Genomic DNA, 16,209 nt, shown 5'->3' with positions numbered 1-16,209 from the left:
TCCGCAGGCCAACGCTCTATCCACTGAGCCAGACCGGTTCTGGCCAGAAATCAGGATTTTAACAAGATTCCCAGATGATTCCAATGTGCAGCCAAGGCTGAGAACCACGGCTGTAAACTGTTTGTCTTTTGCTCATTCTCCTTTTGCGTTGTTGGTCTTTTTCTAATCGAGAGAGAGATCCATCGTCAGCAATATGGTTGCCAAAGCTCTTTCCTAATCCCTTTTGACTGTGTTTATGCTGCTGCTTGTATAGAGTCAGATGTCTCCATAAATTTCTTTTCTGAGTCTTCATTAGGAAGTTAGAGGTTACTTTTTCTTTCAGGTACTTTTATGGTTTCAAATTTTAATATTAACTTCTTAAATCATTTGGAATATAACCTGGTTAATGGTGTCATATGTGAATCAACTTTTTCCCCCAGATGGTCCCAAGTATTTAAAAAGTGCTACAATCTGGGGCTGCCGAGTGAGGAGGCACGTAAATCCTCCTCAAAATAGCACTGAGTGCGCACGTCTGACTGACTTATCTCAGTCAGTATGCTAACGAAATACGCAGTTGCCAATGGTTTCTTACCAGGCCATTCTCAGCTATGGATACGGAGTCATCTATGCATTTCCATTTCCCACCGCCGGCCCAAAACGAGTGGGGCCATCAGGCCCTCATTTCCCTCCCCAGTTAGTGGGGGGTTGTGTCCGTGCCCTCAAACAGTGGCAGGATGAGCTGGAGGAGCCTTCAGGCCTCAGTCAGAAAGTCAGAGCACTCCAGGGTCCTGACTGAGTGTGGGAGACCCCCGAAACCCCCCTACACACACTCCCCGGAAGCCCCGCCTGCAAGCCGTCTTTTCTGCCCACAGCTGGGAGCCCTGGGACGGGCTGTCCAGAGCTCACTGCTCAGAGCCAGCTGTCACGTCAGAACGTCCCGCTCAGGCACTTGGTCTTTGATTCCCTGGAAAGTATGGCCAGGACTTCGGTCACTCCCGGGTGCCTGCAAGGACTTCGCGGCAAGCTTCATGCTTAGCGAGAACGTATGTTGCCCGAGACCTCTTATGCGTATATGATTTGTTCATTTTCTCCCGCTTTCCTGAGCTGTTCGTTGCCGACAGCTCGTATCCTCCTGTGAAACTCTCACTGCGGGAATCGGATTGTTGTCACTCCCAGGGGGGGGGCGCAGTGGACTGGGCGTCTCTCCTCCCATGTGAGATCCGGTATTTTGAAGTGTTTTTTCCTCATCTGGTAGCTGTGTCCTCTCACACCCCATGCATCTCATTGTGTCCGCTTCCCCTTCCCTCCCCCCTTCATCTCCTCACATCTGGCGAGCCCTGTGTGTCCAAGGTATGACAGCCAGATGTCCCAGGGCCTCCAGCTCAGTCCTCACGTGAAATGTGTCATTTGATTATCCCCAAACGCACATTCATAGTTGTCAGCTCACATGTCCCTTTAATGGTTTGGGCAGCATGCAGATGAGAGGACCGCTCTGACTTCTCTTTGTGGACGATTCCTTCCTGAAAAAGACACTGCAAGTGCACACTGAGCCTACAAAGTCATTTAACCAACAGTGAGGAGACGTAACAGCACATGCATGGCTGCTCGTGAAAAATCTCAACTCAGAACTCGCTTTCCAAGCAGGACCCGAGTTAGTTCAAGCAGTTACTCCTCTTTGAAGAAAAGCCCAGCAAGCCCTGGGCAGGTGGCTCAGTTGGTTGGAGCATTGGTCCTGCGCGCCACAAGGTGGCGGGTTCGATTCCCGGTCAGGGCACATTCCCAGGTTGTAGGTCCATTCCCCGGTCGGAAGGCAACCTATTGATGTTTCTCTCTCCCTTCCTCTCTCTAAAATCAATTGAAAAAGAGGAACAAAAAGCCCAAAACACCCACAGCCTTTTCCTCCTATTGTTGTCCTTGGCGCTTCAGTTTCTGGAAATGTTTTGCCCTAATGAGTAATCCGCGTCTTCCTAACTCAGCACCGTTGTCTCCCTCGAAGGCACGAGAGCGGTTTCAGCGTCTGTTTGCAAGTGGCTCTCGTTCATACATGGCTTACTCCAGCCGATCCATTTACAAAAGTAAATATTAATGTGATTCCTGTGCTCCACAGCCGGGGAGTAAATGGGAGTATTAGCAGGTGTGCCACGGCACATTTAAATGAGGGCAGTCTATAAATCAGTTAAGATTGCTTAATTAAGATTCAGCAGCCGCTCAGCCAACTGCCCGTCCTGGTCTGCAATTAGCATTGTGAGCGGCACAGCCCTGACAAACACCTTGTCACCCTGATGTGACTCCAAACCCACTGAGCTCAATGTGAAGATGGTGCCTTGGTTTCTAACCCTTATGTCAGCCCTCGGTTCTTCTGTAGCCGTGGCTTCCATGGGAGCCTGGGAATTGTGTTGGGATCCTGCTCTGGTCACGCCCAGCAGTCACGGTTTGGCGAGGGCAGTGCTGCCGTAAGCCATGCACCCTGGCTGAGGACACTGACCCCTCAGGCTCGCCAGAGGGATGTGCGTTTTGACCCGCATGTCTGTCGACCTCAGAACCCCCTCCTGGTCGCAGGATGGGAAGCCCCCGCTGGAGGAGCTGAGTGGCGGTCCAGACATTTCCAGGACTGGTTTTCTGGACTCGGGATCAGCACTTTTTTTTTTTTAAAGATATATTTTATTGATTTTTTTACAGAGAGGAAGGGAGAGGGATAGAGAGATAGAAACATCGATGAGAGAGAAACATCGATTAGCTGCCTCCTGCACACCCCCCACTGGGGATGTGCCCACAACCAAGGTACATGTCCTTGACCAGAATGGAACCTGGGACCCTTGAGTCCACAGGCTGACGCTCTATCCACTGAGCCAAACCGGTCAGGGCAGGATCAGCACTTTTTGATTTTGAAAAGTATCAGCCACCTGAAGTGTCCCCAGATTCTTGTTGGAGGGGCGTATACTGCTTGATCCCTTCACATTTGTATGTCTAAAGCTACCCAAACCAAAGAGTTAAGCACTGCTGGTTGATAACCACAACTTAACTGAAACTTTACGTGTGTGTGTGTGTGTGTGTGTGTGTGTGTGTGTGAGAGAGAGAGAGAGAGAGAGAGAGAGAGAGAGAGAGAAAGAAAATGCACCATGTGGGCAGGGACCTTTTGCACCTCATCGTCAGTGATCAAGAAATAGTCAATAAATCAGGAAAAGTGTGGAGCAATATTTCCCAAACTGTTAATATGATGCTCACTGTGAGAGGATTTAGGATAATTCCAGTAGACCTTCTCTGCACAGATCGTGTGTGATGTAGAGAACTCTTTCTAAATTACTTGTTTTAGGAAGTGGTTTTAAGGCTCCTGGGCAGCTGCTGTGCAGTGGGAGCTGAATGAGTGTTCCCCAAGTTTCTAAGGGCAGACGTCTCCCCCGAGGTGGTGGGGTTAGGTTCCCGCACCAGCCCTGCTGGTCCCGGGAGGCGGGCGTGCGCCAGGCATGAGGTGCAGCTGTGGAGAGCCGGCTGCCTCTACCCTCAGCCCCAGGCCATGCTCCTCGCTGCAGCCACAGTCCTGCTGCTCCAGGAAAATCCACGACCAGCAGCACCTGGGCCACAGGAGTGTGGCTGGCTCTTGTACACACAGGCTTTCTCCAAAGTGGAGCCTGTGGGTCCACGTGTGACGGGGACCGGATGACTGCCTGCCGTCCTCTTCCAGGGAGAGATGGACGGTGCCCGGCGGCCTCTCTAAGCCACACGACGTCCACGTTCCCTGGCCAGTACCGGTCCTTTTTACTCCCAGCTTTATGTTTTAGGAATGTTGGTCCTGACGTGGAAGACTTATTTTGTTGTGGGATCTGTTTTTCTGTTAGTTGAAGTGTGGCCTGGTAAATTGGGAGGTGTTCATTTCAGGGGCATAGAGCATTTCTTTGGGTTAATAAATACTTTTGAGTGTCCCGATATCTCAACAAGAGCAGCTTTTTCTTAGCTCTGACTCTGGGTCGTTAAAGTTCTAGTTCATGTGTGAAGTCCATAAGCTGTGTTTTAACTCTAATGTTACATTCTGGAAAATGGTGCAAATTGGGTGGGGGGAGGGAGTACTCAAGAACAGAAAACTTTATTACGAATTTAGAAACAGAAGATATACCTCTAACATCAAAATGATGGGACTTTTTTTTTCTTGTGGCTTTCTATACGGTCACACCCAGCAGATTACCACCGGAAGCCTAAAGTATTTTGTGCATTTCACATCCTAGGGCTTAAGTTAGCCTGACTGATTTTCCAAATGTAGGTAAAGGCAGCTGAACAAGTGATGAAAACTTGTTTTGTTGTTTATATTACCAATTCCAGGTAATTCAGAGAAATATGTTATTTTTCAGTGCTATGTAAGAGCAGTCCTCCGAGACATGTGCCAAGAGTGGGAGGATGTATGTTAGAGCCCCGTGTGGCATGGACCAGCAGTCCAGGTGCTTCTAGAACAGGGCCCGAGGGGTGTGGACCAGCAGTCCAGGTGCTTCTAGAACAGGGCCCGAGGGGTGTGGACCAGCAGTCCAGGTGCTTCTAGAACAGGGCCCGAGGGGTGTGGACCAGCAGTCCAGGTGCTTCTAGAACAGGGCCCGAGGGGTGTGGACCAGCAGTCCAGGTGCTTCTAGAACAGGGCCCGAGGGGTGTGGACCAGCAGTCCAGGTGCTTCTAGAACAGGGCCCGAGGGGTGTGGACCAGCAGTCCAGGTGCTTCTAGAGCAGTGGTTCTCAACCTTCCTAATGCCGCGACCCTTTAATACAGTTCCTCATGTTGTGGTGACCCCCAGTTTCATTGTTACAAATTGAACATAATTAAAGCATAATGATTAATCACAAAAACAATATGTAATTAATTATGTATGTGTTTTCCGATGGTCTTAGGCGACCCCTGTGAAAGGGTCATTCGACCCCCAAAGGGGTCTCGACCCACAGGTTGAAAACCGCTGTTCTAGAGCAGGGCCCGAGGGGTGTGGACCAGGGTCCAGGTGCCTCCAGAGCAGGGCCCGATGGACAGTCGCTCAGAGCTTTCTTCCATCTGAGACGAGGCACCGCTCACAGAAAACCACTGCACGCTGAGACGTGATTCTCTCTGACGGCGCGTGGAATGACAGCTGAGGTGTGACACCTGTGTGACCCGGAGGCTCCCCTCCCCCCTGGCAGCACAGAGCTGTTGGATTTTCCAGCTCCCCGAACGCCCCCTCCCTGGTGTTGTAGAAACACAACGTACCCAACAGAAGCATCCCAGGTCACCTTCGGTTAGATGAGCAGGTCAACCCGGGAGACAAGCTGCCTTGGTCCCGGGGCTGGAGGACGGGAAGCGCAGCGGCCGTGCTGTGTGCATGGGCGGGCGTGCGATGCTGGGTGGACGCATCCCAGTGCCAGGGCACCAGACGGAGGCCGCCTGCTGGGCTGAAAGGCCCGGCAGTGGGTCCGCTATTGTGCAGCCCCTCCGCCAGATGAACAGGGACCCTTCCCTGGTCACAATAGCCATTCAAGCCGAGCAGCCTCATTAAATATTCAGCCTGTGCTTCCGGCAGCTCATTAGGGCCGCAGTGAGCGGTGACGTGGGTGCTGGGAAGCCCAGGCCGCGGCGTCAGAGCAGAGGCTGAGGGAGCCGCGGCGGCTTCTCCGCGCTGCCCGTCCCACGATGACCGGGGTGTGCTCCCTGCTGTGCCTGAAGTACAGGTAACAACAGGGCAGACCAGCCACGCAGAGGACACTCGGGGGCTGGGTCCTCATCTCTGATCTGTCTTGGGGGCCTCGGATTTTGAGTGTTTTCTCACCCCCACCTCCGCCCCCAAGCCCTCTGACCCCTCAGGGAACTGTCTGCAGCTTTGGGAGTCTTTGCAGAGTCCTGACAGTGTGGTGCTATTGTGTCCGTGGCTGTGTGATGACTGTGTTTGGGAGGGTTCAAAGTGTGGTTTTGAACTTGGTGCTGGGGGTGTCGAATAGCAGATTATTCCTCTGTAACATGTCAGATGTAGACATGTGGTGGGGTCAATCCTAGCAGTTTGTGGAGCAAGTGGACTCCATCCGAGCCAAGTTTTCCTGCCTCTGAGTGGTTCCTTACTAAGCCTCCCCCGTTTGACGGTCAGGATAGGTAGGCATCATACAAAGCAAATATTCATCAGCTGTTTGGGGCTCTTCCAGTGGGCGAATGCTGTCCTTCTGTGTAGCTCGTTACTTTGTTGCTGGGAGCTGTGCGGCTTGGGAAGCTGGAAGGTCTGCGAGGGGCGCACTGAACAATGACGAGCTCGGACAAAGTGCATTTCTTTGGTCTCACTGTGGGCATGTGTTTCTCTTTCCTGCACAGAAAATGCTTCCAGACGGCTCACTTCTACGTGGAGGACAGCAGCTCCCCTCGGGTGGTCCCCAATGAGAGCATCCCCATTATCCCCATCCCGGGTGAGTGCGACCCTGCCCCTCTTCCCAGCGGCTAATTGTTCCTCTCTTTTGTTCTCCGCCGTGCGTGACAGCCACGACAAGTTATTATTTGCACAGCCTGGTGACGCTTGTCCAGTTTCAGAGATCTTAACTCGGGGCAAGTTAATGAAATCTGTGCCCCTTTACGTATCTGCTAAGTGATGAAATCCTCCTTCCCAGGAACAAGTGACTGTGACCAGATGCATCGGAGGGAGGGAGGGAACGGTAGGAAAAGGAGAAACGTACACTTTAGCAATCTACTTGGACCAAATCTCATTTTCATAGGTATTTGTGTCTAGATTTTTTTAAAAATCATCATGTGCAATACATTTTTAAGATTGAATTTCCTTCTGTGATTCCTCACTCTGAAAGTCATTTGTGTTAGAGCTGGAAGTTTGGGATCTTAAGGTGTTTGTGTGGAGGTCGAGGGGTATGGGCTTGGTCTGGAATGTATTTCATTTGTCCTCCAGTGGAAAGATCGAGCACTCGGTCAGGGCGAGGGGTGGTGGTGGGGTGTGGGGGGCAGCCTGTGGTAAATAAGTGGCCCTGCAGGAGTTCCACAGTGGCTGAGCCAGATGGGCAGCCTGTGGGATTGGAAGGTGTCCCCACTCTAGGAGAGCTTCCTAAAGGCACGTGGGGTCTCCCTAGTGTAAAAGAATACCTGGCACATAGTAGGCATTCTTTATCTCTGTGAGAGAAAGAGGAGGGGCGGGGGGGGGGGGGAGAATATGTCAGAAAACCTTCCTGGAAGGCCACAGCTGCGAAGCTCCGAGGCAGTCAGCCGTTCTCTGAGCGCCGGGGAGGGCGGCTGCTATTGTTTGCAGACCCTCACCAGGTGCGGTCACGGTCGGGGCCTCCCCTGCCCTGTATGTGTCTGCGTGTGCTTACTCATTAGATGTTGTTGGAATTGGACATGTTCTCCCCATCTAGTCAGCTTCTCTCACTAAAGCCTGTCCCCCCAGAAACAAGTGGGGAGCAGGAAGTCTCTGATTAACTTCTCCACGGACCATTTTGTGGCCTCGGGGTCCGTCTTGTGTTAGCCCGCGTCCTTCTTGGCTGTACCCCTCCTGCACGGTGGAGGGAACCGCACTGTGGCGTTGAGAGGAGAGGGAGCAGGCAGGAGGTGCCAGGCTCCCACCCGGGAGGAAGTCGTTCTGTCGGGCCTGCGGGTCTGTGCAGCCGTGTGAGGATAAGCCTTTTCCTCCTGCATCACCGAGAACATCTGTTGACCTCGGGAAAGTGCCTGGGAGCCTCTCTCCCCTGAACTGATTCATGGGACCGGCGGCTGTTGGGTAGCCGTGCAGTTGAAATCCGTTCTCAAAGGTTAAATGGTGAGATACTTCCTGTGCCGTCTTCGTTTTCATTTTCTTCTCCCACGGGGTTAGGAATCAGAAAGCCGAGCGTCTCGCTCTGTGTCCGCCGGGAGGCCTTCGGTCAGCGACCTCCCCTCTCTGAGCTCTGGTCTCAGAATCTGTGAAGTGAGCAGGCTGCCTGCCCGACCTGCACTGGGGGCAGCGATAAGGCTCCCCGGGGGTGGTGAGCCAAAGCACTTGGCGCAGTGAGCCGTGTCTGCTGGACCCTGTGCTGTTGGTCCCGCAGCCCTGGAGAGCCAGCGCTCACCGGTTCTCGGGTTGGGATCCCCCTCACCCTGGCCACCCCCACTGGGAGTGCCCACCGTGCCACGCTCTTTGGCATGGGCTTTAGGCTTCTGAACCCCCCAGGATCCTAGGACATGCCATCAGTCATGCCTGCCTTGCCATCCACACCTCGGAGGAATCTTAGACCAGAGACACTTTTGAATCTTTTCTGGTTCATGTCCCAGCTCCCTATTCATGACCAAGTAAAATTCAACCCAAAGGCCTTCCTTAAACACGGCTTTCTGCCAGTTCTTACCCACTGTAGCACCTGGGAATAAAACGTCTTCAAATTCTCCACTGACTGGGGGATCCCTGTGCTCGGCTGTACCTCAGTTGGCATCGTAGATGTGTCCTTGACAAGTTGTTGCACGCTTGTAAAGATGAATGACCTTCGCTGTAATGCAGGGTGGTGGTCAAGGACCTGCCTAGTGAAGCCAAGAGAGATTCCCCTCTCTGTTTTCCCAGGTAGGAGAGCCTTCCTAACTATGAAGAGGTGCCTGGGCAAACTCGTTTCACCCTTGACTGGGAAGGTTCACAGGTTCCATTCCCCGTCAGGGCACAAGCCCAGGTAGGGGGCGTGCGGGAGGCAGCCGATCGATGATTCTATCTCTGACTCCCTCTCCTTTCCTCTCTGAAATCAATATATTATATTAAAAAATAATAACAATTGCCCTAACCGGTTTGGCTCAGTGGATAGAGCATCGGTCTGTGGACTGAAAGGTCCCAGGTTCGATTCCGGTCAAGGGCATGTACCTTGGTTGCAGGCACATCCCTAGTAGGAGGTGTGCAGGAGGCAGCTGATCGATGTTTCTCTCTCATCAATGTTTCTGATTCTCTCTCCCTCTCCCTCCCTCTCTGTAAAAAATCAATAAAACATATTTAAAAATAATAATAATTAAATTTATAAAATGTAATTTATGAAGCACTTTAACCATTGTTATTCTCTTTATTCTTGTGGTTTCTTCTGGTTATTACAGTACAAACTCTCTCTTACATGAGGAAATTAATTATAAGAAAAACACAATTTAAAGAAATTTCTGAGTTATTTTCATTCTGTTTAAACTCTCAATCCAACTTTTTTCTAATGGAGACCTCCTTGGGATGATTTTAAATCATTTACCTTGGGAATTTTCTCATTGTTCTTGTTTCCAAAAATAATAGGCTATTTATAGAGGTCATATAGAATACTAATTTTGCCCATTGGATCTGTTACATCTCATCGTTGTCCAAAACCTAATAATGGGTCTACAGGCCCAGATTTATCAACTAATTGTATCACTGGAATGCCTCATTTTTATAATTGACTTTCAAAAATATATTTCTAGACAACTACCTGGAAACTGAATCACCATACTGGTTAAAAATGTGTGCAGCAGGGTAAGATTGAAAATTCAGGTGCCAAGCTGTTGCCAAACAGAGCTCCTGAGCCAGCAGTGTGGAATGTGGAGTATACAGGACTCTGTTCCAAGGCCTTATTTTACATTTAACCTTTTTTTAGAAAACATCACCCTCACCACCTAATATTTGAGCATTTACCAACTTCATGCTTTGTCTTTATTTTCACTGTGGCCCAGTAGAGGCTGGGGCAGGTGATACCCCGTTTGACAGGCGGAGAAACTGAGGCTCAGAGTTACTGAACTTGCCCGAGGTGACACAGAGAAATGGCGGAGAGAGAGCATTATAATTCTGTGACTTCAGGGCACAGATGCTTACACATGGCCCTGCCACCTCTTGGGGTGCTGTTTTGGCCGTCCTCAGATCTCAGGTCTTGGGGCTCCTCTTTTGGATATCTCTTCATTCAATCAAGGCCTCTTCAGATTCAAAATGTGAATATTCTGTAGTTTTTTTCTGAGTTGTTCTTTATCCTTACTTTCACTAACACTAACCATCAGCTTCTGCACTAAATTCTCGTTCATTGTCTTGGAATTCATCATCCTTCTGTTAACCATTTGTACGCCATAAGCGTCTATAGACGCAAGCAGCGGGCCTTCTTTACTAGTATTTAAATGCAAACTATCGTGGCAGTTAACTGGTTGAAGTTTCCTCCATATCAAAGACCCTCTCCCCTTACCTTTCTTTGTTCCCTGGTCATTTTTATTCTCTTCCTTCTTAAGGAAGAGACTCAACCCACTAGTACTTTTATTCCCTGTGTGATTTAAATGACTCCAGGAGGATTCATAAACATGTTGAATGTTGACTAAATTTAGACATTAAATCAGCAATTTTGGGATGATTCTGCTGTGGTTAAAATTCGTAAATAAATAGCTCTGATCTTTCTATTCCAAAGCATAAGGAGAATCAGTAAGTTATGCTGACTTCAGAGAAGTAAAATAAAATAGACAAATGGTTAAGGAAAGCTTTGCTAACCTTTCTAGAGTTCAGCCCTTGCAGACAGCAGTTTATGGGGTTTTTAAAATAATTTTATTGATTTCAGAGACGAATGGAGAGGGAGAGGGAGAGAAACATCAATGATAAAGAATCATTGATTGGCTGCCTCCTACATTGCTCCCCACCCCCACCCCCTAGGGATTAAGCCTGCAACCTGGGCCTGTGCCCTTGACCAGAATCAAACCTGGGACCCTGCAGTCCCCAGGCTGACGCTCTATCCACTGAGCCGAACAGGATAGGGCTATAGGTATTTTTGAGAATTTTAAGTTAATCAATCATACAAAGTTTAACATATTGAGGAGTTTAGACTCTTCAGTGTACATAGTCTTATAAGAGTATAGATAGTTTATCCTGGTCTCACCTACACTTATGTAAAATGTGGTGGCTAATGCAACAGGATTTATCCAACATGAAAGAAGTGCTTTTGAGGTCACATTCCAATCACTGTAGAAGTGACATCAATTCTTTATCACGATAACTGGGAATTGCAGTGTCTGCTCCCTCCCTATGTGATGTTTAGGGAAAGTGCCCTCCCTCCCCCAGATAAGTTAAATTGTACCTGGGAATATTGTTTCAAACAATAAACTTGAATAATATTTTCCCTGCAGTTATTAATGAAGCCTGGTGTACATATGTCATCTACAACTTATATTCACTGTATTTTTTTAAAAAATATTATGTTTTGCCCTAACCAGTTTGGCTGAGCGGATAGAGCATCGGCCTGCGAACTGAAGGGTCCCAGGTTCGATTCCAGTCAAGGGCATGTACCTTGGTTGTGGGCACATCCCCAGTAGGGGGTGTGCAGGAGGCAGCTGATCGATGTTTCTCTCTCATCGATGTTTCTAATTCTCTCTCCCTCTCCCTTCCTCTCTCTGAAATCAATAAAAACATAATATTTTTTAAAAAATATATTTTATTGATTTTTGTACAGAGAGGAAGGGAGAGGGATAGAGAGATAAAAACATCAATGATGAGAATCATCGATCAGCTGCCTCCTGCACACCCCCTACTGGGGATGTGCCCACAACCTCGGCATGTGCCCTGACCAGGAATCGAACCGTGACCTCCTGGTTCATGGGTCAACACTCAACCACTGAGCCATCCTGGTGGGGCTATTCACTATATTATATTACTTATTCCTTTACACTTTCGTCATATATAGCTTTTTAAAATCAGAACTTAGCTTATGCTTTTCTCTGGAAGTTAGAAAATCTCACTTTCTACTAAGAGCATTACAGTACAAAATGTTGTTGCTAGTCAGTAGCTTAGAAATCCAGAAGTGGTTCGTGCCTCTCTGGTAGTTAAAACAGACTTTAATGGAAGGTCCCCGGCTTCGGCAGGGTGCCAGCATATAAAAGGGTTTTAAACGTGCAGTTTAAGCCAACCTTGTTGGCATATTTTATTTATGCAGAGATTATCTCCAAAGAAGATTCATTGGTCTTTTGACTATAAGGAAGCCTTTCTTTATTGACTTCACTGTGTAACAAATGAAAAGAGATTTCTTTTTATGGCAGGAAATAAAATGTTCCAACCTCCCAACACTCCTTGCCTCCTGAGAGTCCGGACAAAAATCCACTTGTGTCCTGACTCAGGGACTGAAATCTCGGTAACGACCCCGTGTTTCATAGTTGCCATATCTTCCTAAATGGATACAGAGGTATTACCGGCACAGCGAGGCCTGAGCGTGGCCTTGGGGCGCAGGGGGAGGCAAGAAGGACACTGCGTTCCTACGTTCGAGGTCTGTCCACGAGAGGAGTGGGTAACGCTGTCTGCTCACAGCCCGGTCCTGGGACGTGGCGTTGGGGAGGGTCCGAGCAGGAATGACCTCGGCCACGCATTGTGCTGGGACTTTGTAGGTTCTCCTCCCCACGGACAGGTTTGGCTGGAATTTGGAATGGGGCTGAGGGAACCACTACGGGCTACATGAACTTGACAGAGAGTGATCACCGAGTGAGCGACTTAGCCCCTTGGACTCTAAATGGTAATGATAGACCCACACACTGCCCGAGTAAGCAAGCAGGAACATGTGCTCAACAGCCCTGCAGCAGGCAGCTCCCTGCTGGGTTCTCTGCCCTCTCTAACCATGTATTTTCCTTTTTGTTGTTTTGTTACTCCTCACCCGAGGATATTTTTTCCATTGATTTTTAGAGAAAGTGGAAGGAAGGGAAGGAGGAGAGAGAGAGAAAGAAACATCGATGTGAGAGAGACACATTGATTGGTTGCCTCCCGCACGTACCTCATGGGGCTGGGGATTGAACCTGCAACCATGTATGTGTCCTTGACCGGGAATCAAACCTTTGACCCTTTGGTGCACAGGCAAACGCTCTAACCACTGCTCAGGGCTAACCATGTATTTTCAGCTGAAGGTCTAAAGGGGTCTATCAAGTGGAAGAAGCCGGCCTTGGGGTCAGCTTTGACCCCATCCTTGGCTCAGCACCTTAGGCTCTGAGCCCATTTCCCCATCTATTAAATGAAGGTGATGACAGCCCCTAGATCTCAGGGGGTCATACGCATAAAGCCATTAGCACCGAACAGTAAATCACAATGATGACATATTTGCTAAAGGCCCAGCGCTCTTACAAGTACTTCTGTTATCTAGTTCGCTTTTCATGCCACTCTGTTCGTTCCTGTCGTTACCCCCATTTTAGAGAGGCAGAAGGGGATCGCACAGAGGTGGGCACCCCCCGCCTCTGTGCCCGGCACTCGGGCGTGTCCGTCACCGTGGCGGGCAGCAGGGCGGCTGCAGGAGGTCACTGACTCACAGACTGGAGCGCCTCCTGGAGGTGTCCCGGGCTGGGCCTCGGCAGTGCCCCCCTGGGTGGCCGATATTTCCTTTCGAATATCACACTGAAAACTGCCAACAAGAAAGGTAAGGTTTTCCACTTGTGTTTGATGACCAGCAATTTCAGCACACGCGAGCGGTTAGAAGCGTAGACGGAGTCCGGGCGCGTCCCCCCATGACCTTGAACGTGTGAGCACAGCAGGGACCTGGCCGCAGGTTTTGGAACCAGCTTTCTTTGTGTGTTCAAATCCACTTTTCCTTATTTCCCTCCCTGCTGCGTTTGCGGTCACGCTACTCCGCCCTCTTTTTCCTCCTGAGAACCCTGGGCTTCGGCACCTTCTGTGAGGAGGTGCTCGCCCCCGCCTTCGGGCCTGCGGACCAGAGGTCAATCTCAACTTCCTCAGAAGTGGTCCGCGGGGCTTTTGTTGCCGACTGGCCAAAATAAAAGGCCTCTTCCTACAGCTTTAGTTCCAACCTCAAAGGGCCAAAATCTGGGGAAAAGTATAAATAGTATCATTTCATAGCAGGCCCACGGCAGGTGCTGATTTGCAGCAGACACTCAGACACTTTATAGTGGGGTGCTTTCGTGCTGACAGTAGCAGCCCCATTTTTGCCTAATGGAATATACCTTTGTGATGTGAAAAGCCAGTAAGTAAGACTTTTGGCACAAAATTACAAAGTACCGTTTCACCAGGTTGCTGAGCTGTTCTCATGCCTCGCTTTTCCTTGACGCCGTGGGTCTTGGAGAGTGAACCTCGGCACATAGGAGCGCAGGTTTGGGCTCAGGGCACCTGATTCGAATCTCAGCTCTACCACTGAGTGATGGTGTCACTAGAACAAGTCCCCTTGATTTCCTTGTGTGTGATGGGAGGATAGCAAGGTCCCCTTTGCCTAGTTGTTACGAAGATAAATCTATGAAAAAGCATGTGGCACAGTCCCTGGCAGCCAGTGAGGGTTAATAAATGGTGGCCGCCTTCTCTTTGTACCGACTGCCTCAGACCGTAACAATCTCCTGTGAGGCAGGTGTTTAGTGCGAGCATCCTCACTGGGATCCCACTCAGCTCTTGGTCTTCGTGTCTCCCCCATCACCACTGCATCAGGGACAGGCACCCTCACGTGAGCCACCACTGCATCAGGGACAGGCACCCTCACCTGACTGAGCCTCCACTGCATCAGGGACAGGCACCCTCACCTGACTGAGCCTCCACTGCATCAGGGACAGGCACCCTCACCTGAGCCACCACTGCATCAGGGACAGGCACCCTCACGTGAGCCACCACTGCATCAGGGACAGGCACCCTCACCTGACTGAGCCACCGCTGCATCAGGGACAGACACCCTCACCTGACTGAGCCTCCACTGCATCAGGGACAGGCACCCTCACCTGACTGAGCCTCCACTGCATCAGGGACAGGCACCCTCACCTGACTGAGCCTCCACTGCATCAGGGACAGGCACCCTCACCTGAGCCACCGCTGCATCAGGGACAGGCACCCTCACCTGACTGAGCCTCCACTGCATCAGGGACAGGCACCCTCACCTGAGCCACCACTGCATCAGGGACAGGCACCCTCACCTGACTGAGCCTCCACTGCATCAGGGACAGGCACCCTCACCTGAGCCACCACTGCATCAGGGACAGGCACCCTCACCTGAGCCTCCACTGCCTTAGGGACAGGCACCCTCACCTGACTGAGCCACCACTGCATCAGGGACAGGCACCCTCACCTGAGCCTCCACTGCCTTAGGGACAGGCACCCTCACCTGACTGAGCCTCCACTGCATCAGGGACAGGCACTCTCACCTGACTGAGTCACCACTGCATCAGGGACAGGCACCCTCACCTGACTGAGCCTCCACTGCATCAGGGACAGGCACCCTCACCTGAGCCACCACTGCATCAGGGACAGGCACCCTCACCTGACTGAGCCTCCACTGCATCAGGGACAGGCACCCTCACCTGAGCCACCACTGCATCAGGGACAGGCACCCTCACCTGACTGAGCCTCCACTGCATCAGGGACAGGCACCCTCACCTGAGCCACCACTGCATCAGGGACAGGCACCCTCACCTGACTGAGCCTCCACTGCATCAGGGACAGGCACCCTCACCTGAGCCACCAGCTCCATTCGTTTGATGGCACTTCTGTCCTCACCATGTGGTTAAATGCAGTCCCCGCATTCACTTTCCCACACAAAGGTTCCCTTGGGCAGAGGCCACCCACTTCCCTCTGGCTGAGTCCTGGGTGCTCAGTCAGTGCCTCAGCCGGGTCTCCCATTTACTCTGACATACCCGGTCTCACCGAGCCAGAGCGTCTGGGCCTTGGGTCGGTGGCCAGCTTTTGCAGCCATACTGCAGCCTTCAGTTAATCTTTCTGAGCTGTCTCTCCACTCTAAGGTGAGTGTGCAAACCATACATGTCAATGCATGTGCTACATACAAGGCACAGAAAGCACCTGGTCCATGGCTTTGCCTAATATTCTCTGCACTCGTTGATGGAACTCAGATGTTTCGGTGGCAGTAACATCTTTCAGATGGATGTGTTCCTGGAACAGGGGAGGGGGTCTGTCCAGATGAAAATCGAGCAGCTCAGGTCTGTGATGATGATGCCCTAATTGCCTGGCCTTCTGCTGGAAACAGCAATTTCATAATTATCTGGCTCGTGCTGAAAGACATTTAATAGAAAAACTGTGTAAGAGGGAAACTATTAGGACTTCTAATTAGTCATAGCCTTATATTCATCTTAATATCGAGAAACAAGATTTATGCCCCCTCTGTTTCATTTGTCTTGATTAAAAGACAAATAATGTGTTATCTGGGTAGCTGACGGTGGCCAGTACAGCGTATATGTGGGGTGTGCGCCTGTGTGTGTGCATGTATGTGTTTGTGTGTGTGTGTGTCTGTGTCTGTGTGTCTCTATCTGTCTGCCAGTTTCGTGGTGTCTCTGGTGATGCCTGGAAACCCGAGGGAAGTGGTTAGACTTCCCTGGATAAAGGAGCGAATTGGAGAGGCT

The 16,209-nt window shown here is 50.5% G+C and overlaps 1 protein-coding gene across 1 annotated transcript in view; it reads left to right on the top strand.

Annotated features, from left to right (window-relative positions):
* PTPRG (protein tyrosine phosphatase receptor type G) overlaps window positions 1–16,209 on the top strand; it is a 266,165-nt gene that overhangs the window by 209,879 nt on the left and 40,077 nt on the right. The window contains exon 13 of the mRNA XM_081106576.1: window positions 6,280–6,371. Coding sequence (XP_080962702.1) covers window positions 6,280–6,371 — 92 coding nt within the window. The remainder of the gene's footprint in view (window positions 1–6,279; window positions 6,372–16,209) is intronic.

This window comes from Myotis nattereri (assembly GCF_964212035.1).
Source record: "Myotis nattereri genome assembly, chromosome: 14".
In the NCBI taxonomy this organism is placed as follows: domain Eukaryota; kingdom Metazoa; phylum Chordata; class Mammalia; order Chiroptera; family Vespertilionidae; genus Myotis; species Myotis nattereri.
This window is presented reverse-complemented; position numbering and strand designations above follow the sequence as displayed.